Source organism: Macaca mulatta, chromosome 7 (genome assembly GCF_049350105.2).
Source record: "Macaca mulatta isolate MMU2019108-1 chromosome 7, T2T-MMU8v2.0, whole genome shotgun sequence".
Classification (NCBI taxonomy): domain Eukaryota; kingdom Metazoa; phylum Chordata; class Mammalia; order Primates; family Cercopithecidae; genus Macaca; species Macaca mulatta.
Genome location: NC_133412.1, coordinates 91,575,381 through 91,602,771, shown reverse-complemented (window position 1 = coordinate 91,602,771; position 27,391 = coordinate 91,575,381). Strand labels below are relative to the sequence as shown.

Below are 27,391 nucleotides of genomic sequence, written 5' to 3'. Positions count from 1 at the left end.
GCTTCCTAAGTTGAAAATTTCTCAAAGATACAAGATAGAAATTATTTCTGACCTTTTGTAAACACATGTGGCACCATTAAGTCGCTTATAGTACACTAGTGGGCAGTATTCAGTCCACACATTTATTGACCTCTATTGTGTGCCAAACACTGAAATTATTTACCTTTTCAAAGAATTGTTGTGACTGCCAAATGAAAAACATTTCTCTATAAAGAGAGCATCATCAGGGGCTCCTCAACTTGAATGGGGGATCATTACACTACAATTTTGTCCTAACTTCTCAAGGCTGGAGGCGTTCTGAGAAGTTGTCTCCCCTCCATATGTCACCACATCAGAAGACTGTGTATCGCTTGTCACACATTCACACATTGTCGCATTTGCAAAAGGACTTGTCCCTTTGTAGGTGGAATTGGTTTTTCTTTAAATTAATTGCCACATCTCTGTTTATTCTACATCCTTTTTCTTCAGGAGCATATCCTTTGTGAAAATGAAGTGCAGTACCTAGTACAGTATCTGTTAATACTGTGAAATGAATGAGCTGAATTTGGTTTGTGTTGTTATTGTTGTTCTTCATTGTTATTGTTGTTCTTTGTTAATGAGTTATTTAAGTGGCATAAGAATACAGGTCCATTTTAAATCCATAGGCACTAAGCGAAAAGATTAACAACGCCATCTTATATCCATTCTGTGATTTTGACATCTCAGAAATTAGGATGGATTTTATAGTTACTGGCATCATGGGATTATGATTGGCAGTATTTTTAAAATTTGTTGTTGATAGATAAAACAATGGTGCGTCTTCCAGTTAACATCCTAAATTTGATGAAAAATGGTATATATTTAATCCTTGCACTTTTTGAGAGGCGTATTGGCAGAAAGTTGAATTCCATTAAATTTTGCCTCTACTTGAAAGATACATTTGAAGTTGTTTTGTATTCCTCGTATTTGGGTTTGGAAGAGAAATAAAAGCCAGTCATTTGTTTTCCAAGTACTTCATTGTGAGTTCTTTTTAAAATTACAAAAGCAAAATGTTTAGAATCTCAGTTTCGCAAGATGAAAAAAGTTTTGGAAATGGATGGTGGTGATGGTTTCACAACACTGAATGCTGCTGAACTTTACGTTTAGAAATGGTTAAGATGATAAATTTTATGTATATTTTATCACAGTTTTTTTCAAAAAGTAATATGATACTTAACGCCATTGTCCTTCGATAGAGAGATGCATAGAATAAAAAGTGAAAGTCACCTTTGTCCACACACACATTCCAGCTCCTCCCAATTTTCCTCCTTGGTATCTCTTCCCCAGAGGTTTGGTGTGTATCTTTTCAGATATTTCTCTCCTAAGACTTTTCCTTAAAGATGTGTGGGGGTTTCATTGATCCTTCAAGTAATTTTTCACTATAATAAATACAGTTGTAACAGGTAAAATAAAAAAATATTTGAGAGAACGTCCTTTGATAACTGTGCTTTTTTGATCTTAGGATTAAATTTACTATTTTATTTATTCTCCACGATACTTTTTCTTGGAAGTAGTCTGTATAAATTAATTATTGTAGCCAAACAACTTTAGATCTTAATACAGAGCGTGAAGAAAATGTGAGGGAAAGTGCGACATGATAGCCTTAAATTAGCTGCTCAGCAGAAGCAGCCTTTATGTGGTTTCCTTGCAGTTGACCACTCATCCTCCTTCTGTTGATGGGCAACTGTTGTCTCTGAAACCCGGGTCTGGGCTGCTGCAGTAGTTTACTCAGTGGTCTTCCTGGGTCCTCTCTGGCTTCCTTCGGTCCTCTTCTCCATTCCTAGGGAGTTCAAAATGTGTGGGCCTTAATCTTGTCTTCTGCCACATTCCCTCTAGAAGCTTCCTGTGGCTCTTGCAACATAGAGCCCTGCATCTTTAGTGTACTCTGCCAGGCCCTGCACATTTGCCTCTGTACTTTTTTTTTTTTTTTTTTTTGAGATGGAGTCTTGCTCTTTTGCCCAGGCTGGAGTGCAGTGGTGCGATCTCGGCTCACTGCAACCTCCACCTCCCAGGTTCAAGCAATTCTCCTGCCTTAGCCTCCCGAGTAGCTGGGATTACAGGCACTCACCACCATGCCTGGCTAAACTTTGTATTTTTTTTAGTAGAGACAGAGTTTCACCATGTTGACCAGGCTGGTCTTGAACTCCTGACCTTGTGATCTTCCTGCCTCAGCCTTCCAAAGTGCTGGGATTACAGGCGTGAGCCACTGTGCCTGGCCACATTTGCCTCTGTATTAGTCCATTCTCACACTGCTGATAAAGACATACCCAAAATAGGTAATTTATAAAGAAACAGAGGTTTTGTTGTTGCTGTTGTTGTTGTTGTTTTAAATTTATTTTTTTGAGACGGAGTCTCGCTCTGTCGCTCTCAGCTCGCTGCACACTCTGCCTTCCTGGTTCACACCATTCTCCTGCCTCAGCCTCCCGAGTAGCTGGGACTATAGGCGCCCACCACCACGGCCTGGCTAATTTTTTTGTATTTTTAGTAGACAGGGTTTCACCACGTTAACCAGGATGGTCTTGATCTCCTGACCTCATTCATGATCTGCCCGCCTCGGCCTCCCAAAGTGCTGGGATTACAGGCATGAGCCACCGCGCCCGGCCAAGAAACAGAGGTTTAATAGATTCACAGTTCCACGTAGCTGAGGAGGACTCACAATCATGGCAGAAAGTGAAAGACACATCTTACTTGGTGGCAGACAAGAGAGAATGAGAGCCAAGCTAAAAGGGAAACCCCTTGTAAAACCATGAGATCTCTTGAGACTCAGTCATGACCATGAGAACAGTGTGGGGGAAATTGCCCCCATGATTCACTTATCTCCCTCCAGGTCCCTCCCGCAACATGTGGGAATTGTGGGAGCTATAATTCAAGATGAGATTTGGGTGGGGACACAGCCAAACTGTATCAGCCTTCTTCTTCGCCTCATGACAGCGCTTTCGTGCCCTGCATTCCTTGATGTTAACCCTGTTTCAGGGGAAGGCTCCCTGTTCTGTTGGTCTAGCTCATGTCCTGTGCTCTGCTCTTTGTAAGTACTTCTCTTAGCTTATGTCCTCTCTATGAGTTGGGGACCACGTTTTTGTTCACCATCACATCCCTTTAGCTTAGCACATACTTGGCGCTTGGTTCAAAGAAAATTTTTTGAGTGAACCATTTGATTTTGTTTTTTGTTTTATAGAGCTGAGAAGTTTGTAGGTAGGGAGTTGATAGTATCACAAAATTAATCTGTATACCCAGATCTTGGTCCCCTGGCAGTTTGGTTTTCAACCATAACTAGTTATCCTAGAACAGTTTTACCACTTCTTCATTTTTTATTGGGGTTCTTTTGAAAATTAATTTAGACTTTGCAATACCCAGTAACCTGGCCTTTCATTAAGAGGAATCAAGCAGGCCAGGTAGCTTTTTATCATTCCATTGAACATGGCGATGCAAAATGAGCAGATACGTGAATTCCTGAAAATCAGCTTGGAATAAACTGTTCTCTAACTGATACTTATTTTAATTCCAGAACATGGTCCAAGACAATTCCTGGGAAAGTGCAGTTCTTCTCAAGTGAGGGTTCTGACACATCTATACCAATTCCAATAGTGCCACTACGGGGTGTGGATGACTCCTACCCGCCCCAGAAGAAGTCCTTCATGATGCTCAAGTACATGCACGACCACTACTTGGACAAGTATGAATGGTTTATGAGAGCAGATGATGACGTGTACATCAAAGGAGACCGTCTGGAGAATTTCCTGAGGAGTTTGAATAGCAGCGAGCCCCTCTTTCTTGGGCAGACAGGCCTGGGCACCACGGAAGAAATGGGAAAACTGGCCCTCGAGCCTGGTGAGAACTTCTGCATGGGGGGGCCTGGCGTGATCATGAGCCGGGAGGTACTTCGGAGAATGGTGCCGCACATTGGCAAGTGTCTCCGGGAGATGTACACCACCCATGAGGACGTGGAGGTGGGAAGATGTGTCCGGAGGTTTGCAGGGGTGCAGTGTGTATGGTCTTATGAGGTAAGAATTCTTTACCACGGGAAAAACTTAATTTTGTCAATTTTGTCATTAGTTCTCAGTGTATCATAGGAAATAAGAGATGATATCCTCTTTGAGGGTTAAAGTTGGTGGTATTCTACATTTTTAGCCTTAGATTAAAAGTTTCAGTTCCCCTTTATTACCTTTTCTCAGCTTTGAGCGCATATCTTCTATACGTTTTCTCCCCCCCCCGCCCCCCCCCCCCTCCACACACACAGTCTTGCTCTGTCTTCCAGACTGGAGTGCAGTGGTGTGATCTCGGCTTACTGCAACCTCCGCCTTCTAGGTTCAAGCAATTCCCCTGCCTCAGCCTTCCGAGTAGCTAGGATTATAGGCATGCACCACCACACTAGGCTAATTTTTGTATTCTTAGTAGAGACGAGGTTTCACCATGCTGGGCAGGCTGGTCTTGAACTCTTGACCTCGTGATCTACCCGCCTCAGCCTCCCAAAGTGCTGGGATTACAGGCATGAGCCACTGCGCCTGGCTCTTCCATACTTTTGTCCTAATACTTAATAAATAATGGCATTTGGGGCCTAAAGAATAGATAATGGTTTGTTTATGGTCACGGTGATATTTTCTTGATTATCCAGAAAATCATCTTGTCTGACTTCTGATTCCACAGATGTAATTGCAAGAATGTAGGATATCTCCCTATTTGTTTTTGCAAAGGCCTGGCTCTTGTTATCTGGTCATAATGACCTACACAGATTAGAAACTTATCTGTTTTGAATTTATAAAAGGAATCATGATGTAAAAAAGCCAATAGCATTTGGTTTTGCATTTGTTGTGTACCTTGACTTTCAGATAGTGACTGTAATCTGTGAGTTTACAATATAGTTATTGCTTTAGAATAGGTGTCATTCAGCTTCTGAGTTACTCTGACACATAAATGAAATTGCCGAAGGAAGTCCAATTGTAGATGTTTTCTCTGTAGCAGTTCTAGAGAAGATGAGTTGGCTTTGGACTTTCCTCTGTTGTTATTGGCAGTGTGCTCCCTTTGCCTGCAGTTTGCAGAATCTGATATCAGTTAGGGTGAAAGAAATTATTTAGGTTGTGTTGTCTTTAGATTAATAAACTATTGGCAGTTGTGAGGAGCAGAGGGAATTGCTAGATCTTTTGCCTAAGAAAAAGAATACACTTTCTGATATGAACTGTTAGCTTTTTTCTGAACTAATTTTCTAAAGCCCGTACTTGAGTGAAAGAGTAGTATTCTTGCCTGTACTTGTCTACCCCCAGACTTGCTTTTAAATGTCTGCTAATCACTCATTTTTTTGTTGTTTGTTTGAACTTTAGGGAAGTGGACATTTTCAAGCATACACGGGGTGGTCATGTAATTTTTAATTATAAAGTCACAAATACATTTTAAGTCCTAAATGTGATCTTGGGTGAACGCTTTAATCCCTGTGTGCCTTACGCTATCCCCCCAGCCCCAGCACATAGGAGATGGCTCACTGGGCCTGCAGGATCTCTCTGTTGTCACGGATTTTTGCAGTGAGGAAAGCTGTTTGAGGATTTCACGCTGTTTTAAGCAGAATACAGCTGGCAGTATTTCTGCATTTTCCCCATCCTAATTAAGTAGTTATAGCCTTAACACATTTCATTATGGTTAAAACATGTAACACGTTGTGTATTTTGGAACACTTTCCCCTGACCATCATCTCCAAGAAGCCAACCTTTCTTGCTGTAATCATAGAAAACAGACCTTCTTTTGGGAGAGAAAAAGTGTGTCTTAGTGTGGTCATGTTGTTATATACTGCTGGACAGACACCAATGGAGCCAGTCTCTTGAGTTTGATCAAGAACTTGGGTTTAGCATTAGTGCCAAGATGTAGTTAGAAAGTGTCATCCTGGGGCTGCAGGGGTGGGAGGCCATTTTGGAGATGATTTTCCTCTGATATGAGGTAATTACAAAAGGTTTCTGATGGCCTACGAAGGGGTGCATGGGGTACATGGAATTATCCTGTCTGGACACTTGAAGCCTCCTCTTAGGCTTGATGCATCCTGTCAGTGTTCGTATCAGCTAAAGGGACCTGGCTGGTGAGAAGGCCCCCAACCTGGGTAGTTCCCTGTCTCCCTGCCTTGGGAGGTGGGTCCGGGACAGCAGCAGCAAGGCTCTCCCTGGGAGTGTGGTGAGTTGGGCCTGCTGCAGCTCTGCATTTCTTTAAATGCCCTGTGGTGATGGAGCTTTGACTCAATGCTGCAGGCTTCTCCTCAGGGGCTTGTGCCACAGGGCCCTCCCACCTGCAGTGCCCAGAGTTCTCTTTTTCTCTTCTGTGAGCTGCCTTGCCTGTTCATAGTCTTGGCCCATATTTCTGCTGAAATGTCTGTCTTAGGGTTTTGTTGAAGCGCTTTATTCTGGATGGAGTATCTTTTCTCAGACTATGACTTATCTTTTCACTTTAATTGTGGGATTTTTATTGTACATGAATTGTGAATCTTTAAGTGCAATCTAATGCATCATTCTTTTCTTTTACGGTTTATGCTTTTGTGCCTTGTTTAAGAAATTCTTCCCTTTCTTAGGTCACGAATATTTTTTCTCCTGTATGTTTTCTTGTGTTTAAAGTGTTGCCTTTCACGTATAGTTCTTCATTATAATTTTAAGAATTCATCTATTGGAATACTTGCCATCTTATTAGACCTTTGATTTCTATGTTTTTTTCTTTTTCTTTTTATAAAACTTTAAGTGCTTCTAACCTAAGTTGTTATTAGGGTTTATCATTGTGTTTACCACTCAGGTAAAATTAATCCTTCGTGTGGATGAGGAACTTTTTATTAAACTTCCTGTAAATCTAGTTTCCCCATTAAGGCTCACATTATGGGAAATTATTGAGGTGTAGTCTTATGTTAAAGACAATTATGTTAAGCTTTGGGACTTGGAAGGTACTTATTTTGCCCTATTATAAACCTAGCCAGAAGGTATAATTTTTTTTGGCAAGTAGAAATAATACCTTGGGATAACACTTAGGTAATTAAAATGACTTGTGAGGAAAGGAACAACTATCAAAATCAAAGTCAAGATTCATTTCTAAACTTGTTTTGATAATTATTGGTGGTTATTAATAAATAGACTTGAGAACTTTGTTTGGAAATAATGTTAAACTCACAGAAAAGTCACAAGAGAGTAAGAGCGTAGGCCTTGAGGCTGGAGAAGAGCTGAGAGGAGCTCGGCTCCTGGTTCCCCTTGCCACATGGTGTCAGCAGTATTGACTCAACTCAGGTGAGGCTTTTTTGAGAATTATTATTGAAAGGTTTGAAATAGAAATTCATTTTATCAAGGCAAGTGCATTAAAAGCTATACTACTCTTAAGAGGGAACAAAAAGAAAGTTGACTTAAGTAACCTATTCATTTTGTCTTTTAACTTTCGAGTTGACGTGTACTATACCTATGGAAAAGTGCATAGGTCGTAAGTGTTGAGCTCAGTGGATTTTTCACAGACTGCATGCAGGCAACCAGTACCCGGATCTTTCTTTTATTATTTCTCATATTTGACTAGGGGTGAAGGTGTAGAGAGTAATCGTTATTAATGAAATTTGGAGATAGGCAAAGGTGGATTTGACAACTTTAAAATGTTTATTGTTTTTAATAGCCGATACTGTCATGTGGCTCAAAATTCAGAAGTGCAAAGGGCTTATAGGAATATGTCTTCCTTCCTCTGCCTCCAGCCCCTGGGCTTTCACTGTGAATCAGCCACCACGGTGCCTCCTTATGGAGGTTTCCTGTGTGTCTTATCGTATCATATACAAACAATTAAGTTTCTTCTCTCCCCATTTACATGAATGGTAGTGTAATACTACTATCTATGTCTTGGAAGATTTCCTATTTGCCTATTTGGTAAATAAAACAACTTCATTTTTTTGATGGACATTCAGGCTATTTCCAGTTCTTTCAGCACTGTTGCTAGGGGGTCATTTAACCCAAGGCTCCCCAACCTTTTTCATGTCATGACATTGACTCCGTTCACTCACGCTGAGGAGCCTGTCTCCAGGGGCTGCTGTTACCCCAATCCCTAACTGCTGTCCCCTCCACCACCCCTACAGCACCATACTACTCTAGGCCTGGAAGGATTATTATCTGGGCACATGTGGAACTTCTTTGTGTTACACCCGCACACCAAAATATACCAGTTATGAAGCTCTGAGTTAGCCAGTAAGTACTTGTTAAGGGCTCATTAATGAGCCCAGAACTGCCCTCTGAATTGGTAGGGAAATTGCAAAAGATTGAAACATGAATGGCCGCCTTTTTCTCCCTGAAGGACTTTAGAGTAGTTGAGGAGACAAAGACCATATGTTCATGAAACAGTTGAAGAGAAATTAAAAATATGAAACCCTATGATACTGATTTTAAATATAAAACAGTGCAGGGAAGGCTGAAATGGATAATGTTCTTTTTATGGGAAGGCATATCATCAAGGGAAATTGGAGTTTGCAGCAAAATGTGTAAAAAGATAAAATCTTCCTGGTTAGTCTGACTGTCTTATAAAGGAATGTTGAACATCCATGTACCAGAAGCCTGGGGTATTTTTCCCTTTAATAATAGAAGAAATACTGTTTCTTTAAAAAAAAAAATGACACATTGCAATTGTACGTATTGGTGGAGTATGGTTTAATGTATTCATGTATATGTTGCATAATGATCAAATCAGGAAGATTAACATGTCCATCACCTCATGAGAGGTTTTTGAATGTTCTCTCCACAAAGAAATAATTTTTCTTGACTTTGGGTTGTTATGGAGATGACTTGTGTTACAGTAGTTGCTTCCTCACTCATTTAGGCTGCCCGTTAAACTCGCAGGCCTGAGAACCAGGCAGACCCTCAGTGGCAAGAATAGATGTCCCAAAGAGTGAGCACTAATGCTGCATGTTCTATCCATTATCAAAAGTGGGGTATTAGGGCAGGCGTGGTGGCTCACGTCTGTAGTCCCAGCGCTTTGGGAGGCCAGGGTGGATGGATCACTTGAGGTTAGGAGTTCAAGACCAGCCTGGCCAACATGGTGAAACCTCGTCTCTACTAAAAATACAAAAATTAGCTGGGCATGGTGGCAGGCACCTGTTGTCCTAGTTACTCAGGGGGCTGAGGCAGGAGAATCACTTGAACCTGGGGGGCAGAGGTTGAAGTGAGCCGAGATCATGCCGCTTCACTTCAGCCTGGGCAAAGGGCAAAACTCCGTCCGCCCCTCCCCCCCCAAAAAAGTGGGATATTGAAGTCTGTAATACCATTGTTATTTTTAAGGCAGACTCTCACTCTGTTACCCAGACTGGAGTACAGTGGCATGACCTCAGCTTGCTGCAACCTCTGCCTCCTGGGTTCAAGTGATTGTCGGGCCTTAGTCTCCTGAGTACCTGGGATAACAGGAGTGTGCCACCATGCCCAGCTAAATTTTGTATTTTTATTAGGGATGGAGTTTCACCATGTTGACCAGGCTGATCTTGAACTCCTGGCCTCAAGTGATCTGCCTGCTTTAGCCTCCCAAAATGCTGGAATCACAGCTGTGAACCACCACACCTAGTCAGAAATCTCTAATGTTATTGTTGAATTGTCTGTTTCTTCCTTCAATTCTGTCAGGTTTTTCTCCTTTTATTTCAGGGCTGTGTTTTGGGATGTATATATGTTTATATTTGTTATACCTGCTTGATGGATAGATACTTGTATCGTTATAAAATTCCTTCTTTGTCTCTAGAAACAATTTTTGTCTAAAGTCTATTTTGTCTGATATTAGTATAACGACTCCAGCTCTCTTGGTTACCATTTGCATGGTATATCTTTTTTCATCCTTTTGCTTTCAACTTGTTTGTGTCTTTGAATGTAAAGTATGTCTCTCATGAAGACAGCATATAGTTGGATCATTTAAAAAATTCGTTCTGTCAATTTTGCCTAATAATTGGAGTGTTTAATTAATTTGCATTTAATATAATTACTGATAGAGGAGGACTTATGCCTGCCATTTTGCTATTTTCTGTATGTCATATCTTTGTTTTTCTGTTACTCCAATACTGCCTTTTTTATTACCTAGTGTACCATTGTAATTCCCTTGTCATTTCTTTTACTGTATGGTTTAGTAGTTGCCTTGGGAATGAACATCTTACCTGATAATTTAGTTCTGATTAATACCAACTTAATAGTAGTAAACACAAGATTTGCTCATGTGTAGCTGTGTTCTCTCCTCTCTTTGTGTGGTTGCTATCAAATAAATTATATCTTTATACATTGTATGCCAGTCAATAGAGAGTTGTAATAATTGCTTTATATACTTGTATTTTAAATCAGATCAGAGAAAAAAGGAATTATAAATAAAAATACATTTATATCCTTTTTTACCTATGTAGTTACCCTCATTGGGCTTTTTATTTATGCCTATTTGAGTTACTGTATAATGTTCTTTCATTTCAGCTTGAAAGACTTCCTTTAATATTTTTCATAGAGCAAGTTTGCTAGACATGAATTCTCTTTGTTTCTCTTGGAATGTCCTAATTTCTCCTTCACTTTTTTCCTAATGTCTCCTTCACTTTTTTCCTAATTTCTCCTTCACTTTTGAAGGACATCTTTGTTGGATATAGAATTCTTGGTTGCCAATCTTTTTCTTTTATCACTTTGAATGGAGGCTATCTGGCATTCATGGTTTTTGATAAATCAGTTTTAATCTTACTGAGGAGCCTTTGTATGTCATGAGTTGCTTTTCTTGCTACTACTCTTAAGATTCTCTTTGGCTTTCAACAGTTTGATAGGATGTGTCTAGGTGATTCCTTTGTGTTTATCATACTTGGAGTTTGTTGTGTCTCTTGGATATGTGGCTTGTTTTTCATCAAATTTGGAGATTTTTCACTTATTATTTCTTGAGTATTTCTGCCCCTTTCTCTCTGTTTCTATTTTCCTTTGGAACGCTCATCATGCTGTGTTCTACTCATTTTTACTCCTGTTTTCTTTCTCTTTCTCACTCTAGATAATTGCAGTGGCCTACTTTCAGTTTCATGGATTCTTTCTTCTGCCTGTTCAAATCTGCTGTGATATTTTCATTTCAGATATTGTACTTTTCAACTCCATAATTTCTGTTTGGCTCATTAAAAATACAAATAATTTCTGTCTCTGTATTGGCTACTTTTCCCCCCTTTGTATGGGCCATACTTTCTTGTTTCTTTGCATATCTCATAATTTTTTTTGGAAACTGGACATTTACTTACTATTATTTAAATGTGACAGCTCTTGAAATCACATTCTACCCCTTCTTCAGGGATGTTATTGCTGGGCTTTGTTGTTTGTTTAGTGTCTTTTCAGAACCAGTTCTGTACAGTGTATTTTTTTTGTATGTGGCCACTGAAGTCTCTCCATGATTTGTTTAGTGCTTAGCTAATGACTGGACAGAGATTTCCTTAGATGCCTGGAACTAAAAAGTTTCTGACTCTTTGCTGAGGGGTATGTGTACATGTTGGTGCTTGCCCTGAACACTCACCAGGCAGTTGACAACTCTGCCTTAACCTTCACTTGACTTGCTTATACAGAGAGCTTAGGGCCTTCTTGGATCTTTGCTGAACCTGCACACACCCCCACACATGCATGTGGCCTTGTAGATTCCCAGGAGTAATATACTGAAGCTTTTTCAAAACCCCATATCACATCTTATTCCTTGCTTTTCTTTTTAAGCTTTTTATGTAGCCTGTTTTGTTTTTGTTTTTGTTTTTTTTTTGTTGTTGTTCCCCTACCTCTCCTCCCCTGCCAGGTTTATGGTTAGCCATCCCCTTGGGCAGTGCAGTATTCAGCAATTGCCTGTGGTTGTTCTTGACCAGCCCCCCTTCTGCTTCCAAGAAGCTGTTTGCAATAGAAAAATTCTGAGTCAGGTCAAATAAAGACAACATTGCAAGGTCTTCCAGGGAACCAGATAGGTCAGACAATGACAGTTCTTTGGGAATGGGGCTTTGAAGGGGCTCCAGCCGCTTTATGACCCCTCTAGTGGCTTCCAGGCTGCTGGTTTTTGCTGTGATTGTAGACTGTTGTTTTTCAAGGCTAGGGTAGAAAACAGACTGGAAATAGGGCAAATTAAAATGCCATAAAACTATTACCAAAATTTTTGTCTTTTTCTTGCATAAATGCTGTCTGGATTACTGCAAAGCTTTAATATCCAGAGTCCTGAAAAGGTTGTCTCTGCCCATTTTTGCCAGCATTCTCTTTACTTTTAGGGCAGACAGAATTTTTGGAGGTCTTCACTCTGCCATTTTCACTGATGTCACCTAGGAGCATCCATTATGGGGCCTTAGCTCCACAGCTTAAATTTTGCTTTTTATAATTAAATGAATTATGCTGAGTGTCCCCTTACACTCTGATTAAGAAGTCAGGGTATTGTGCTCTAAAAATTAGAAAGACTTCAACCAATTAGTTACAATATTCACATACATTAATTTCAAAAATAAAAAAAAAAAATTTTGGACATCTGTAGCAAGACACTGTGCTAGCTGGAGACACAGCAGTGCAGAAAGCCAAGACCATGGTCTCCTATATGCTGGTGGAGTGAGGTGGGGTGCAGTGAGACAGACAGTGCAGAGGAGTATGTGTGGTATGTTTAGGACATAGCATAGTGGTCAGCATGACTGTAGTGGAATGATGAGGCAGAGCGGGGCGAAGGGTAAGGCCAGACAACACCAGAGTTGAGGGGATGCAGGGAATGCTAAGGACATTGGTTTGGGCACAAATAGGCCTGACTTGAATCATGTTGCCTCATTCGGCTTCGTTCTTCACTAGCGGTGTGGTCTTGGGCAGCGAGTTACCTGACTCCCCTGAACCTTAATTTCCTTAAAAATGGGGTGAGGGTAGAAATTGTCTACCTTATAGGATGGTTCCAAGGATAAATTGAGAAGATGCATGTTGCCTATTACCATAGCTCATGTTTGGGACATGCTTGTGAAATGTGAGGTGGGCTCCGGTGGGAGGCAACTGGATCATGGGAGTGGATCCCTCATAAATGGTTTGGTTGTGGTGCTGTCCTCCTAATAGTAAGTTAGTTCTTTACAAGATCCGGTTGTTTAAACATGTGTACCACCCCCCTTCTCTTGCTCCCATCTGTGCCATGTGAGATGACATGCTTGTGAAATGTGAGGGCTACCGGAAACTATCCTCAAGTATCTGAAAAGCAAAGCCCTTCAGAACTCATTCCCTGAGACCGCACATAGATTTTGATCTATATAAACAAATACATGAATATGCTTTGTAGTAACATTATAGTCTTGGAATCCCATGTGTTTGTTTTTACAATTTAGGGAAGACTATTTTGACAGAACCAATCATAGTTTACCTAAGATGGATGTGTTAGCTGCTTTAAATCTGTGATTATTTTGTTGGCAGAACAAACCTTCTCCAGGTACGTGGACATCTCTGAAATGGTTTCACCCTTGGCTATATCAGAGTCCTGTGATTGTGAGAGCCTATTAGCACATTCTCAGGAGGTGGGATCGACATATCATTTTCTTTATCTTAAGACATAGCACAGTGGCATTTCCTGTATACATTTGAAGAGATTGAGATCACAGGTGTTATCACCTCAGTTCCCATAATAGAACTGACGTGTTAGTCCATTCTCGCACTGCTATAAGGAAATATCTGAGACTGGGTAATTTATAAGGAAAAGAGGTTTAATTGACTGGTGGTTCAGTAGGCTGTACAGGAAGCATAGCACAGGCATCTGCTTGGCTTCTGGGGAGGCTTCAGGGAGCTTCTCATGGTGGAAGGCAGAGGGGAAGCAAACATCTCACATGGCACAGATGGGAGCAAGGGAAGGGGGTGGTATACATGTTTAAATAACCGGATCTTGTAAAGAACTAACTCACTGTTAGGAAGACAGCACCACAACCAAACCATTCATGAGGGATCCACCCCCATGATCTAGTTGCCTCCCACCGGAGCCCACCTCCAACACTGGGAATTGCATTTCAACATGAGATATGGGTGGGGACAAATATCCAAACTGTATCAGCGGTAGTCTGCCTTTTAAAACATACATCAATATTCAAAGCATTTTGAGATAAAAATAAAACAAGGCTCGACAGTGGCTCATGCCTGTAATCCCAGCACCAAGATGGGAGAATCACTTGAGCCCGGGAGTTCAAGACCAGCCTGGGCAACATAGTAAGACCCTGTCTCTGTCAAAAAAAAAAAAGAAAAAGAAAGAAAAAAATTGGCTGGGTATTTTGTTGCACGCTTGTGGTCCTAGCTCCTTTGGAGGTGAGGTAGGAAGATGGCTTGAGCCTGGAAGGTTGAGGCTGCAGAGAGCTGTGATTGTGCCACTGCACACCAAGGCAGGATACTGTAAGCTATAAGGGAAAGCACAGGGTGGGTGCTTGGATCAATTAGAGCAGACAGGATGAGTTGGGGAGCTGTGGGAGGCACTCCGGTTGCCTGGGCCATGCCCTTCTGTAAAGGTGGCTGGGTTTCTGGACTGTTCCAACCAATCACGAAGGCATCCTTTCACATTTTTAAGAGGTCTTAAGATGGCATCAGCAAAGCTTTTGAGTCTTTAGTTCTAACATTTAATCATCTTTATTGAACTAATAAGACCCTCTGCTGTTTGAAAAGGAACAGGTGAGGGAACAAAGGTGAAACTGGATCTGGTGGTGGCAGTGTTGTTCATCTAAGGCAGTGTTGTCTGGGATAGGAAAATCGGAGGTAAAACGTAAGGTTTAGAAGTGTAAGTCAGTGTATGTGTGGACTTCAAGTATTAGCATTGCCTGTGGGTCTTAGACCAGGTGGGAGTTTCTTAGAGGCAGACCATCTGAAAGAGAATCACTTCAGGTGCTTGCTAATGGGCAAATTTCTAGGCCCCAGACTTGGCAAGTGGAGTCCAGTGATCTGCATTGTTTACAGGCTTCTCTGGTAAATTTTATACTTGCTAATGTTTAAGAACCATCATTGCCATTTAGCCCTGGGTCTTTCTAGTAAGTAACTTTTATAAAGTCAGGTTGGTGGGAGGCCAGACTTGGCACACAAATGCCCCCAGTCATATATTTGATAGGTTAATGCTTTATATATATGTATTCTTTTCCTTTCTTCTCTCCTCTGAGCCGTGTTACTGTCAATGAGTTGTATAACCAGATGCAGTAATGTGTTACTTAATGACAGGGATGCATTCTGAGAAGTATGTCCTCAGGTGGTTTTGTTGTATAAACATCATAGAGAGCACTTGAACAAGCCTAGACGGTACAGCCTCCAATATACCTAGGCTGTATGGTGTAGCCTGCGGCTCCTAGGCTCCAAACCTGTACAGCATGTTACTGTGCTGAATACTGTAGGCAACTGGAACACAATGGTGTTTGTATTTCTAAACATATCACAACATATGAAAGGTACAGTAAAAATAAGGTATTACAATCTTACGGGACCACAGTATAAGGGGTCAGTTGTTGACCGAGACGTCGTTACAGGGGCCATGACTGTAAAAGTGAGCAGATGAGTGGTCAGCACTAAATCCTGAGTCACAATGTGGAAGTATTCTGTATTAGATGAGACGATGAAAACAAAGAACTTTTGGCCAGGGATTAAACTGACAAACACCTTAAAGCTAAAACTAAATGATATTTTAAAACATCTTTTGTTTCTGTAATTGATGATTTCACAAATATTCATGTGGTCTGGTTATAAAAGCCTTCTTAAGTCTTAGCTTTTGTTGCCATGAACTGTAACTCCAGATTTATTTATCAAACAAATTATAGTTTAAAGAAGGTAGTTGGTCGGGCACAGTGGCTCATGCCTGTAATCCTAGCACTTTGGGAGGCTGAGGTGGGTGGATCATGTGAGGTCAGGAGTTCAAGACCAGCCTGGCCAACATGGCAAAACCCTGTCTCTACTAAAAATACAAAAAATTAGCTGGGCGTGGTGGTGAGCACCTATAATCCCAGCTACTCAGGAGGCTGAGGCAGGAGAATCACTTGAACCTGGTGGGGCAGAGGTTGAAGTGAGCCGAGATCACACCACTTCTCTACAGCCTGGGCAAAAAGCAAAACTCTGTCTCAAATAAAGTAGTTAACAAAGTATTTGTTAATCACTGTGGTGGTTTTAATGCTTGTTTTAAAGTCTTTGATAATCTTCCTCCTGGAAGTGGAGCTTAATTTCCCTCCTCTTGACTGTGGAGGAACAGGGTGACTCAAGTCTCCTTAATGGAGAATGGGAATCTGGTGGACACCACCTTGACATCACAGGAGTGGGTCACATTTGTATCAGGTACCCCCTCAATGTGATGGCATGAGAAAGACATGTCACCTCTGCATAGTCTTCCCCAAATCTACAACCCCAGTTTAATCAGGAGAAAACTTAAGACAAATCCAAGGTGTGAGATTTTCCACAAGATACTTGATCCGTGTTCTTCAAAAGTGTCAGGGTCACGAAAAGCAAGGAAAGACAGGGAAACTATCAGAGGTTAGAGGTGACCAAGGAGGTGGAATTACTAAATGTACTGTGGGGCCCTAGATTGGACGAGAAAAAGGACATTAGTGGGAAAACTGGTGAAATCTGAATAAAGTCTACACTTTCAGTAATAGTGTATACCTATATCAGTTTCTTAGTTTTGCTCTGTGTGGCATAGTAAAGTGAGATGTTAACATCAGAAGAAGTGGGGTGAAGCTGTGGGAACTCTCTCTGCCATCTTTACAATTCTTCTTTAAATCTAAAATTGTCTCAAAGTAGAAAGTGGCTAGAACCAAGAGATAATTGGACACAAAAGTGATGTCGCTTTCTCTGCCTCTGTGTCCTAATGGCTTCTCTATGCCAAGGGGAAACTAGGCAAAGCAATAGAAGACTAGATCCTCTGTGACTCTAAGTGGATATTGTGCAGGATGTGATTTTAGCTTATTGACTTCTAAGAACCCTCAGACAGAAAGGTCTTTGTGTGTGAGGGCTGTAGACTTCTAACCCTTACAAAGAGCTTATCAGTTGAGCAAGCTTATAATGTGCTGTGTTATTACTGTAAAAAATTTGTAATGGTACCATTACAGCAAAATGTTTCCCTGGCTAAAAAGGTCTTTCAGCATTCACTCCGCAATTTAACGCTCAGGCTTGCTGACATCATCTTGGTTAACCCTGTAGTGTTTGGCTTCTGTGTTTTCTCTCATTGAACTCTTGTAGGGATTTAAAAAGAAAAACAAAAAAAGTACAAAGCTATTTTCTTTGATGTCTAGCACTTATTTCCACAGCCTTTTCTTTAAAAACAAAACAAAACAAAAAACTCCCTATGACAGAAAAATACTATAGGTGCTAGTTTTTCTTTCACATATGTTAACTTGTCTGTGCATTCTCCTGGAACAGATACACTGGTTTTAAAGAAAAAACTTTCATTTAAAATGATGTGGTTTATTTAAGGTAGAAAGTTGAGTACGGTTTCATTTATTTTTACCACCCGAGGAATGCCTGTTTGCTTTTTAGGTGCTTATATATTGATGCTGTAATTTAGATTTCTGGTTACTTTATTAGGGTAGGGTGAGCGTGGATATTGAATATCCCAGATAATACAAACTTAATTTTTAAAACTTTGTTTATATATATACATACACACACATATACACACACGTATATACACACACATATATACACACACACACACACACATATACACACACATATATACACATACACATATATATACACACACACACATATATATGTAGAGAGAGAGAGACTGAGAGAGAAACTCTCAATCCATCACCCAAACTGACGTGCAATGGGGCAAGCTTGGCTCCTCCTGGGTTCAAGAGATTCTTGTGCCTCAGCTTCCTGAGTAGCCGGAGTTACAGGCACGTTCCAGCACACCTGGCTAATTGTTGTTGTTGTTGTTGTTGTTTTTAGTAGAGAGGATTTTGCCACATTGGCCAGGCTGTTCTTGAACTCCTGACTTTAAGTGATCTGTCCACCTTGGCCTCCCAAATTGTTGGGATTACAGGCGTGAGCCACCGCATCGAGCCTGTTAATATATATTTTTAAAAAATTGTCTGTGTACCTGTGGGTGACAGGCCCTGCTCTAGACATAGGGGCTGCCACAGTGAACACAGCAAAGTTCCTGTTCTCACGATGTGTTTGTTTCTCTATGGGGATGTCAGAAAATAAGGAGACAAATAAATAAATAATGGCAGGTAGCACTGAGTCTGAAGAAATACATGTATGATAAGGCGGTAGACTGATGGAGGGATGGGGCTGCTTGTCCAGCTGAGAGAGTGAGAGGCAAACCATGGTCATATATGGGAAAAGACCTTTTGAGCAGTTCAAGCAGAGGGCGTGCGGAGGGCCTGAGGCAGTGGAATATGTTCATGACTAAGAAAACACGGAAGCTGAGTTGTTAGAGCACGTGAGTGAGAGGGGCAGCGTCCTGTGAGGCCTGTCCCCTTCTGTGATAAGAACATTGAGGGTTACAGTCAGTGAGCTGAGAGGGCCCTGAGAGTTGGGGCAGACGAGTCTCCATTTCCAGAGGGTTCTTCTGCTCAGCTCATGGAGAAGCAGCTGCAGAGTTGGAGCAGGGAGGTTGGTTGGCAGGCATGCTGATAGTCTGAGAAGAGGCGAGGGAAAGTGACTGGGACCAGGTGAATGATGAGAAGTGGTTGAATGGTGGATACATGGATAAATTTTGCAGGTAGAGTTGGTAGGATGTGGGGAGAGAGACAGGTTGCCTGAGCAGTTGAATTCCCAGTGAACTCACAGGAATAGAGTTCCTGGTGAAGGGAAAGACTGAGGAAGTTCAGGCTTGATATACAAATAACATCCGTAGCATATTGATGGTATTTAAGACCAGAGATGGCAGCATATTGATGGTATTTGAGTACACGGGGAGTTAGAGAGATAGAGGCAGGGTCTGAGGGCTGAGCCTTGAGGCTCCAATGGGTTAGAGGTCAGAGATGAGGGGGCACCAGCTGAGGAGACTGAACGGGGAAGGCCAGTGAAGTAGGAGGAAACTGATTTATGTTTGCTTAGTTTGCACTTGCAATGTTTGAACACTCACCATTTGGGTACTTGTTACATTAATAGTTGATTTGGAAGGTGGGTATTTGGGAGATTCTTATCAAAAGTGAATATTATGTTTGAAAAGAGAATCCTAGGCTGAGTACAGTGGCTCACGCCTCTAATCCCAGCACTTTGGGAGGCCCAGGTGGGCGGATCACCTGAGGTCAGGAGTTGAAGACCAGCCTCACCAACATGGAGAAACCCCCTCTCTACTAAAAATACAAAATTAGCCAGGCATGGTGGCACATGCCTGTAATCCCAGCTACTTGGGAGGCTGAGGCAGGAGAATTGCTTGAACTTGGGAGGTGGAGGTTACTGTGAGCCGAGATGGAGCCGTTGCATTCCAGCCTGGGCAAAACGAGCGAAACTCCGTCTCAAAAAAAAAAAAAAAGAGACTCCTCTGGTATGGGTGGACAAGGATGGGATATGTGCTGGCATAACAATGGGAAACTTTTTGCTCTGCTGATGACTGGTGTACGAGACAGTGCTTGAAAATAATAAACCCCAATGGCAGCCCAAGAACCAGTGGACCACAGATGACTGGTGGTCAGCACCTGGGCAGAGCTGAGTGGTGTTTGTTTGGAGAAGTAAGCTGTGGAGTGTGCGCCCTGTGTTACAGAGATTTTATTTACCATGAAATTTGACATTTGCTTATATTGATTTAAAAATGTATGATTTGTTTATTTTTTAAAAGATAATCCACCCCTCTCTACCATGGAACGGGATGCATCCTCATGAAGCTGCTTCATACCTTTACCAGTTGCATAGACATGTACCAGGGTCTCAGCCTTTGTTTTGCAGTCTTCAGTCTATCAACTTTTAAGAGACTGAATGCTGTTGATCATTTGGTGATCTAAGCCTTTTGTAATACTTAAGATTTCCAATTGGACACTTAACTTAGCAGAAATCACTATTAATTTCAGGAGACAGTTATAATTGAACATTGATTCAGTTAAGCCTTTGTAATAGATAGATTTTTTTGGAGGTGGATGAGGTTTAAGGATATCTTATACTTTTGGTATAGAGAGAAACCCCATTTTAAACTACGTTCTTCTAAGCCTCTGCTTCAGTTCTTCCCTAAAACAGGGTTATTTAACCTTGTCCAAGGTTGTACTGCTTGTAAAGAGATAGATTCAGAGTTTTAATCCAGGCACTCTGACTGTAGAGCCTGCAGTTTGAACTCTAATGATCACATTTTCTTTTTCTGTGTGATACTGCACTGTTCCTTTTTATTGTGAATACCGCCAGTATTTGTTTGAAAAGAACCAATTTAAAGTTGAAATGTTGAGAATTTTTGACAAAGGGAAAATTTTCGTGGTTCCTACATTTCTTCATTTGGTGGGATACTTTTAGTATACTCATATGTTTAAGAATATATTCAAGTGACAGCTGTTGGACCTCATAGAGGTGTTTGTTTTTGAGACAGGGTCTTGCTCTGTCACCCTGGCTGGCATGACTATAGCTCAGTGCAGCCTCAAACTCTTGGGCTCAAACAGTCCTCCCACCTCAGCCTTCTGTTGGCATGAGCTACCATGCCCTGCCAGTTTTAACATAAGTTGAACTTTAGGAGAGTTTTATTTATGCACTGCCGGAGTGCAGTGGTGCAATCTCAGCTCACTGCAACGTCCGTCTCCCACATTCAAGCGATTCTCCTGCATTCAAGCAATTCTCCTGCCTCAGCCTCCCTAGTAGCTGGGATTACAGGCACACACCACTACACCGGGCTAATTTTTTGTATTTTTAGTAGAGACGGGGTTTCACCATGTTGACCAGGCTGTTCTCAAACTCCTGACCTCAGGAGATCCACCTGCCTCAGCCTCCCAAAGGGCTGGATTAACAGGCATGAGCCACTGTGCCCAGCTGGAGAGTTTTAGATTTACGGAAAAATTATAAAGATAATTTATACTTTATTTAGATGTCCTTAGATTTGACCTGCTGTCTTTTTTCTATTGTCGTATCTCCAGGCTCCTCCTGTCTGTGCCAGTTTCTTAGGCATTCCTTGTTTTTGATGACCTTGACAATTTTGAGGAGTGCTAGTCAGGTATTTTGTAAAATTTTTCTCTTTTGGGATTTGTCTCATGTTTTTCTCATGATTAAATTGGTGTTACGGATTTCTGAGGGGAAGACTGTAGAGATAAAATGCCATTTCCATCACATCATATCAAAGGTACATACTGTCAGCATAATTTGTTGATGTTGACCTTGATCACCTGGCTGAAGGGAATGTTTGTCATATTTCTTCAGTGCAGAGTTACTCTTTCCCCTCCTTTACATGCTGTGCTCTTCAGGAGAAAGTCACTAATATGCAGCTCACACTTATGGGTGGGGACTTATACTCTACTTCCTTGAGGTTGGAATATCTGATTTCTTCTGTTCAGGAGGGAAATTTGTCTGTTCTTCCTCATTTGTTTGTTCAGTTATATATTTATGTCAGTATGGTCTCATGCATATTTATAGTTTGGATTATATACACTTTTATTTTGTTGCTAAACTTGTTCCACCTTTGTCCACTGGGTGCTCTTTCATGGTTGGTCCTTCGTCCCTCCATCCCTTCCTTCTGCACTACTTTTCTTTCTGGTATTAGAAGATGCTCCAGGCTCATCTTGTATATTTCCTGCCCAAGGCCTAGAATCAGTCATTTCTTCAAGGAATCCAGGCTCTTCCCTTGGAGAATGGTATTAGAAAGCAAGATTTGGGTGCTAGGTATGCTTGTTGCTATTGGGGTGTCACTTGCTTCTAGGCCCCCTCAGATGACAGAGCGTGGAAATATTTGTGTGTACACTAACCCATGTGTGTACACATATTTATAAATATTTCTGTATGTGACGATCTGTATTCATATTAAGCTAAGCATGAATTGATAGTGATGTCTCCAGCTCTAATTATCACCATATGGATCGTTCTAGCCTCCTCCTTTGCTAAACTGTAACCTCCCAAACAGTGAGAAACCTGGCTTTCACCACCCGCCATCCATTTACTTAATTCTTTAATTTCAGTGTACAAGTATAGTGGTTTCAGAATTGTTAACATATATCCGTTTGGGAAACAACTTTAGCAAATAGAGTACAGTGCTTATGTACATTTTCTTTTGCCTTTAGTCTTACAGTCTGCACTCATTTTCACAGTTACTTAGGTCAGCACCTTCTGCCCTGCCCACTTCAGTGAGATTGTCTCCTACATTTGTAATGCAGTTAGATTGTTTTGTCACATTCTGCATTCCATCCTGGGACCCCTGCTCCTGACCTCCTAAATGTTTTTGTAAAAATTTATATACATCCAGGTTAGCTCTTTGTGCTGTAAAGTTCATGGGTTTTGACAAATGCAGTGTTATGTATCCACCATTACAGTATCATGCAGAATGATTTCACTACCCTAAAAATCCTTGTGTTTCAGCTATTCAGTGCTTCTCCCTCCTTCTTCCCAACTGCTGACTCCTTGTCACCACTGATCTTTTTACCGTCTCCATAGTTTACTTTTTCCAGGATGTCATATATTTGGAATCATACCATACATAGCTTTTTTAGTTTGGATTCTTTCATCTAGGAATATGCATCTAAGATTCATCCATACCTCTCTGTGGCTTGATAGCTCATTTCTCTTTTAATCACCGAATATTGTTCCATTGTATGGATATACCATATCTGTTCACGCACTGAAAGACATTTGGTTTTGGGCGATTAGGAATAAAGCTGCTATAAACATTTGTGTGCATGTTTTTTGTGGGGACATACATTTTTAAATCAGTTGGGTAAATATCTAGGAGTATGACTGCTGGATTGTATATAAGACTATGTTTAGCTTTGTAAGAAACTGTCAAACTTTCTTCCAGAGTGTCTGTAGCATTTTGCATTCCCAGCTGCAATGAATGAGAGCTGTTTCTGCTTTGCATCCTCTCCAAGACTGGATGTTATCAGTGTTTTGGATTTTAACCATTCTAATAGTTACATAGTGGTGTCTCATTTTTGTTTTAGGAAGAGGTTTTTAATGCCTTCTTGATGGCTTAGTCCAGGCTGAGGTGCTTTTATTTGATACTGTGTTTCTAGCTGTTTATAATTCAGGCAAGTTGCTCTTTCCATTTTTGTATTTTAATAATATTAAAGTTGGGCATGTTTACGCCTGACTATAATGAGCATATGGAAAATTGTTGAACTGATCTTCTCTGAGGATGGGTTTGATTTTTTTAATGTTCTTTTTATGATTGTTCATGTGCCTCAGGCATCTAGAATATTAATAATATGGATTACTTAACCTTAATGGTAATGGCAAAAGTTTTTAAGACAAGCCTGAACAACTTACAGAAGATTATCACATTCCATAGTTCCTACCTAGATGAATATTAAGCTGTAAAAGATCTTGAAGACATGTACATGAATTGTTCATTCATTTGTTCTTCACCAAGTAATTATTAAATGCCTACTATGTGGTAGTGGTGCTGTGTGGCAGGGTACTAAGGTAAGGCAGCATATACCCATCCTTGCTGTTGTGAGGTTTATCTAATGGGAGAGACAGATGATACCTGTATTTCTGTGTTTCACTCAGCACCCAGCAGAATCAACGTTCAACAGATACTTGTGTGCCTGCTCTGTGCTGGGCACTGTGGCCTGGCCCTAGAGGAGTCAGTGCGGAACAACATACTAGGTCCCTGCCTCTCTTTAGCTGATGTCCTTGTAGGGGATTATTTCATTAATTTCAGTGTTGGTACTCCTAGGAAGACAAAGTACAAAGAGCTGTGAGCTTGTGAGTGCGGTTGTCCTGGACTACAAGGGCAGGCCGGCCTCCGAGAGCAACCGGTCTGAAGGACAAGTGCAGTGAGACAGGTTGAAGCTGAGGGGAAGAGGCGTGGAGAGGAGGAGCGTGACAGTGGAAGGTGGCTGACTTGGCGGTAGAAAGAAATGAGGATAATAAATGTAGGCAGTGGTCAGATGGCAGAGCCTGTGGATATTATGTCATCAGCTTGCTTTAGTTGGGATAAAATAGTCCTCCCCCAGCAAGAACTGTTTTTGTGCTTCCTATCCCAGTCCCTTCCCTTCATAGGTAAATAAAGTACTGATGTTATAGGTCAGTGTACTCTTGCAGAGAATGGTTTTTTTTGAGACTACATTTTTATTGTCATAAAATAGAAGCAGTACAGAGAAATATAGAATAAAAAGCATTCCCCTCCTTTTAGCCAATCAAAGTGGATCATAGATGAACTAACAAGAACCCGACTTTCAAGGAGCTTGTCCCATAGGAGAGAAATCACATATAATAAGACATTTCAGCGAGAAGTACTGACAGGGCTAGGTACAGAGTTGCAGGAAACTGAGGACAGATTGCCTGGAGTGGTAGGGAGAAGTTCATGTGTGTGGTGACTTATTCAGAGCCTTGTGGAAGAAGAGCAGACCAGCCTTCCACGGGGAGGAGAAGACAGGGCCAAGGTCATGGGGTAGTCGCTTTAGAAGCATGTAATAAGAATGCTGGCATAAGAATGCTCTATTTATAATATAAAAATTATTTTGATTGAAATATTATTTTGGAAGAATTTACTTTTCTCTATATTTATTTTTGAGACAGAGTCTCGATCTGTCACCCAGGCTGTTGTGCAGTGGTGCAGTCTCGGCTCACTGCAGCCTTCCGCCTCCCACGTTCAAGCGATTCTCCTGCCTCAGCCTCCTGGGTAGCTGGGACTACAGGCGTGCACTACCATGCCTGGCTAATTTTTGTATTTTCAGTAGAGATGGGGTTTTGCCATGTTGGCCAGGCTGGTCTTGAACTCCTGATCTCAGGTGATCCACCCACATTGGCTTCCTCAGATGCTGGGATTAAAGGCATGAGCCAGCACACCTGGCCTATATTTAAAAATTATACAAGATTCTGTAGCATAGCAACTCTGAAGGTCTTACTTGGTAGCTGTTAAACTTTGTATCCTACCCCTTCATCTTTTTATGGCCTTGAAAACTTAAGTTTACTGTATCTGATGATGTAGGCTCATACTGATAGTATACTCTGGAAAACCTTTTAAGGTTTTAAGCTCTGTAACTTACAGTCTGTATCTAGTATTCTCAGATCTTTACACATTGTGTGTGTTCTCGCATTGCTATAAAGAAATACCTGAGACAGGGCAATTTATAAAGAAAAGAGGTTTAATTGGCTTATGGTTCTGCAGGCAGTACAGGAAGCATGATCCTGGCATCGCTTGGCTTCTGGGGAAGACTCAGGAAACTTATAATCATGGTTGGAAGGCAAAGTGGGGGCGAGATGTCTCACACAGTGGGAGCAGAAGCAAGAGAAAGCGAAGGGAGGAGGTGCCGCACACCTTTAAAAAAAACTAGATCTTATGAGAACTCAGTGTCACAGGAACAGCACCAAGGGGGGTTGCTAAACCTTATCCATGAGAAGTCCACCTCCATGATCCAGCCACCTCCCACCGGGTCCCCCCTCCAACATTAGGGACTGCAATTCGACATGAGATTTTATGGAAACACAGATCCAAGCCATATCACACAGCGTTCATATACCAAAGTATATAAGCATCTATTACAGTTATAGAGGATGTAAACAATTGAAAATTCAGTTATTATTTTAAGATGGCAGATGCAGACACAACTTGTGGGGTGAGGTTGATACAGATGTTACTTTAGTCCATGTCTTCCTAAAAAAAGGACGTAAGGTACTTTTATGATATAAACTGTAGTGAAATGGGTATCCTTGCATCTTACACAGGCCCTGGTGAGTAGGTGTTCAGCGTATGTGAGGGACAGGGTCGGTTGGTGGTGAGATGTGCTGCACCCAGTAATGTGAAGCTGCTGTGTCTTTCCCAAATGCAAGATGAGGCTGGGTTTGGCAAATAGACGGTGTAAGTTCTGCACAGAAAGACAACAGACACACATACACACCGTGATGTCTGTACACAGCACAAAAACAGTTTGTGCAATGGGGACTCTCTGCACAAGGCCAGATGCCATTTCACAGGCTTTTGCCCCACCAGCCCCACAGGTGATGGATCCAGGTCGCTTGGGACTGGCCCAGATTTAACCAATTTTCCATACCTGGGCTATCTGTTTAAGGTTGAAGGAGCCAGTTTTCATTGGAGGGAAAATGAGACAGTAGCTGGTCTGCCACATTCTTGTATTTTTGTTTTAACCACATTAGGAAAAGTAAAAGCCTCATGATTTTTCAGGTACGATTAAGTAAGACCTAAACACCAAGTCTAGGAAATTACACACAGTAGGAACTATGTAAATATGTAATGTGGGAGTTTGCTTTTCTTTGTACCTATATCTTCTGTTTCATCTTGCTTCAAGGTGTGATTAATCAGAAAGAAATATTTTGTGCTGCTGTAGTATTTTGGAATAGTTTGAGTGACTTTTGCATAATTTATACCATCCTAGTTGCTTTTTCTTTTCGGTCTTTATGTTAGCTATTGTGTGGAGTACATTTGATAAACAGGGGTTATGTGGTTTCAGCAGTATTTTGTCAGGTAGCACATTTCTTTTTTTAAATTTGAGAATAGTCTTAGAGTATTCAGTCTGTTTACTTTTAGTATAACAACTGACACTTGGGTTTAATTATACCATATTTATTATTTGTTTTTCATTGGTCAGCCTCTTCTAATTTTTTTTTCCAGTTTAGATGCTTTTTATTTCGTTTTTTTCCTTCCTCTACCATTTGTCTAATGGTAAGCTCTAGAGATTACATCATGCAGTTTTGACTTTTTAAAGACTATAAACTAGTATCACCTCCCAGAAAAATGCAAGGATTTTACAACACTGTAGCTCAATGAAGTCCTCCCTCCTTGTTTGATATAGTTGTCAAGTGTGTGTGTTTCCTACAAGACATCATTGTTACTGTTCCATACAGTTGATTTTTATTTAGATTTATATTCATGGTTGCCATTCCTCTTATTCTGTTTTCCTTACTGCATCTCCGTTCTTCCATCTGGATTTTTTTCCTTCTTTCAGAAGAATTAACTCTTTCAGATTTCCTTTAATATAGGTTTTCTATTGATGATTTCTTCATTTTTGTCATGTTAATTTCACCTTCCTATTTTTTATTCAATATTTATGAAAAATTTTAAAATTGAAAGCATTTTCAGTTGGTGTTTATATACTTACCACCTGGATTCTACCAGTAATATTTTATTATACTTGCTTTATTACATATCTGTCCAACCATCTTATTTTTTGATGCATTTCAAAGTTAATTGATACACTTCAAGTGTTTTCAACATGCTTATTATTACCTAGAGTTGCATATTGACTTATAGTTTGCTCTTCTTTTAGATCGTGTTTATATTCAACAAAATGCACAAATCTTAAGCTTGCATTCACCTAGTTTTGATAAGTACATACACATGTAGTAACCCAGACTCCTTATAAGATGTATATTACTGTTACCTCAGAAAGTTCCTCCTG

General features: G+C 40.9%; 1 protein-coding gene across 1 annotated transcript in view; it reads left to right on the top strand.

The window, feature by feature from the left end:
- Positions 1-27,391, top strand: part of CHSY1 (chondroitin sulfate synthase 1) — a 74,742-nt gene that overhangs the window by 12,272 nt on the left and 35,079 nt on the right. Inside the window, exon 2 of the mRNA XM_001084554.5 lies at positions 3,524-4,019. Coding sequence (XP_001084554.4) covers positions 3,524-4,019 — 496 coding nt within the window. The remainder of the gene's footprint in view (positions 1-3,523; positions 4,020-27,391) is intronic.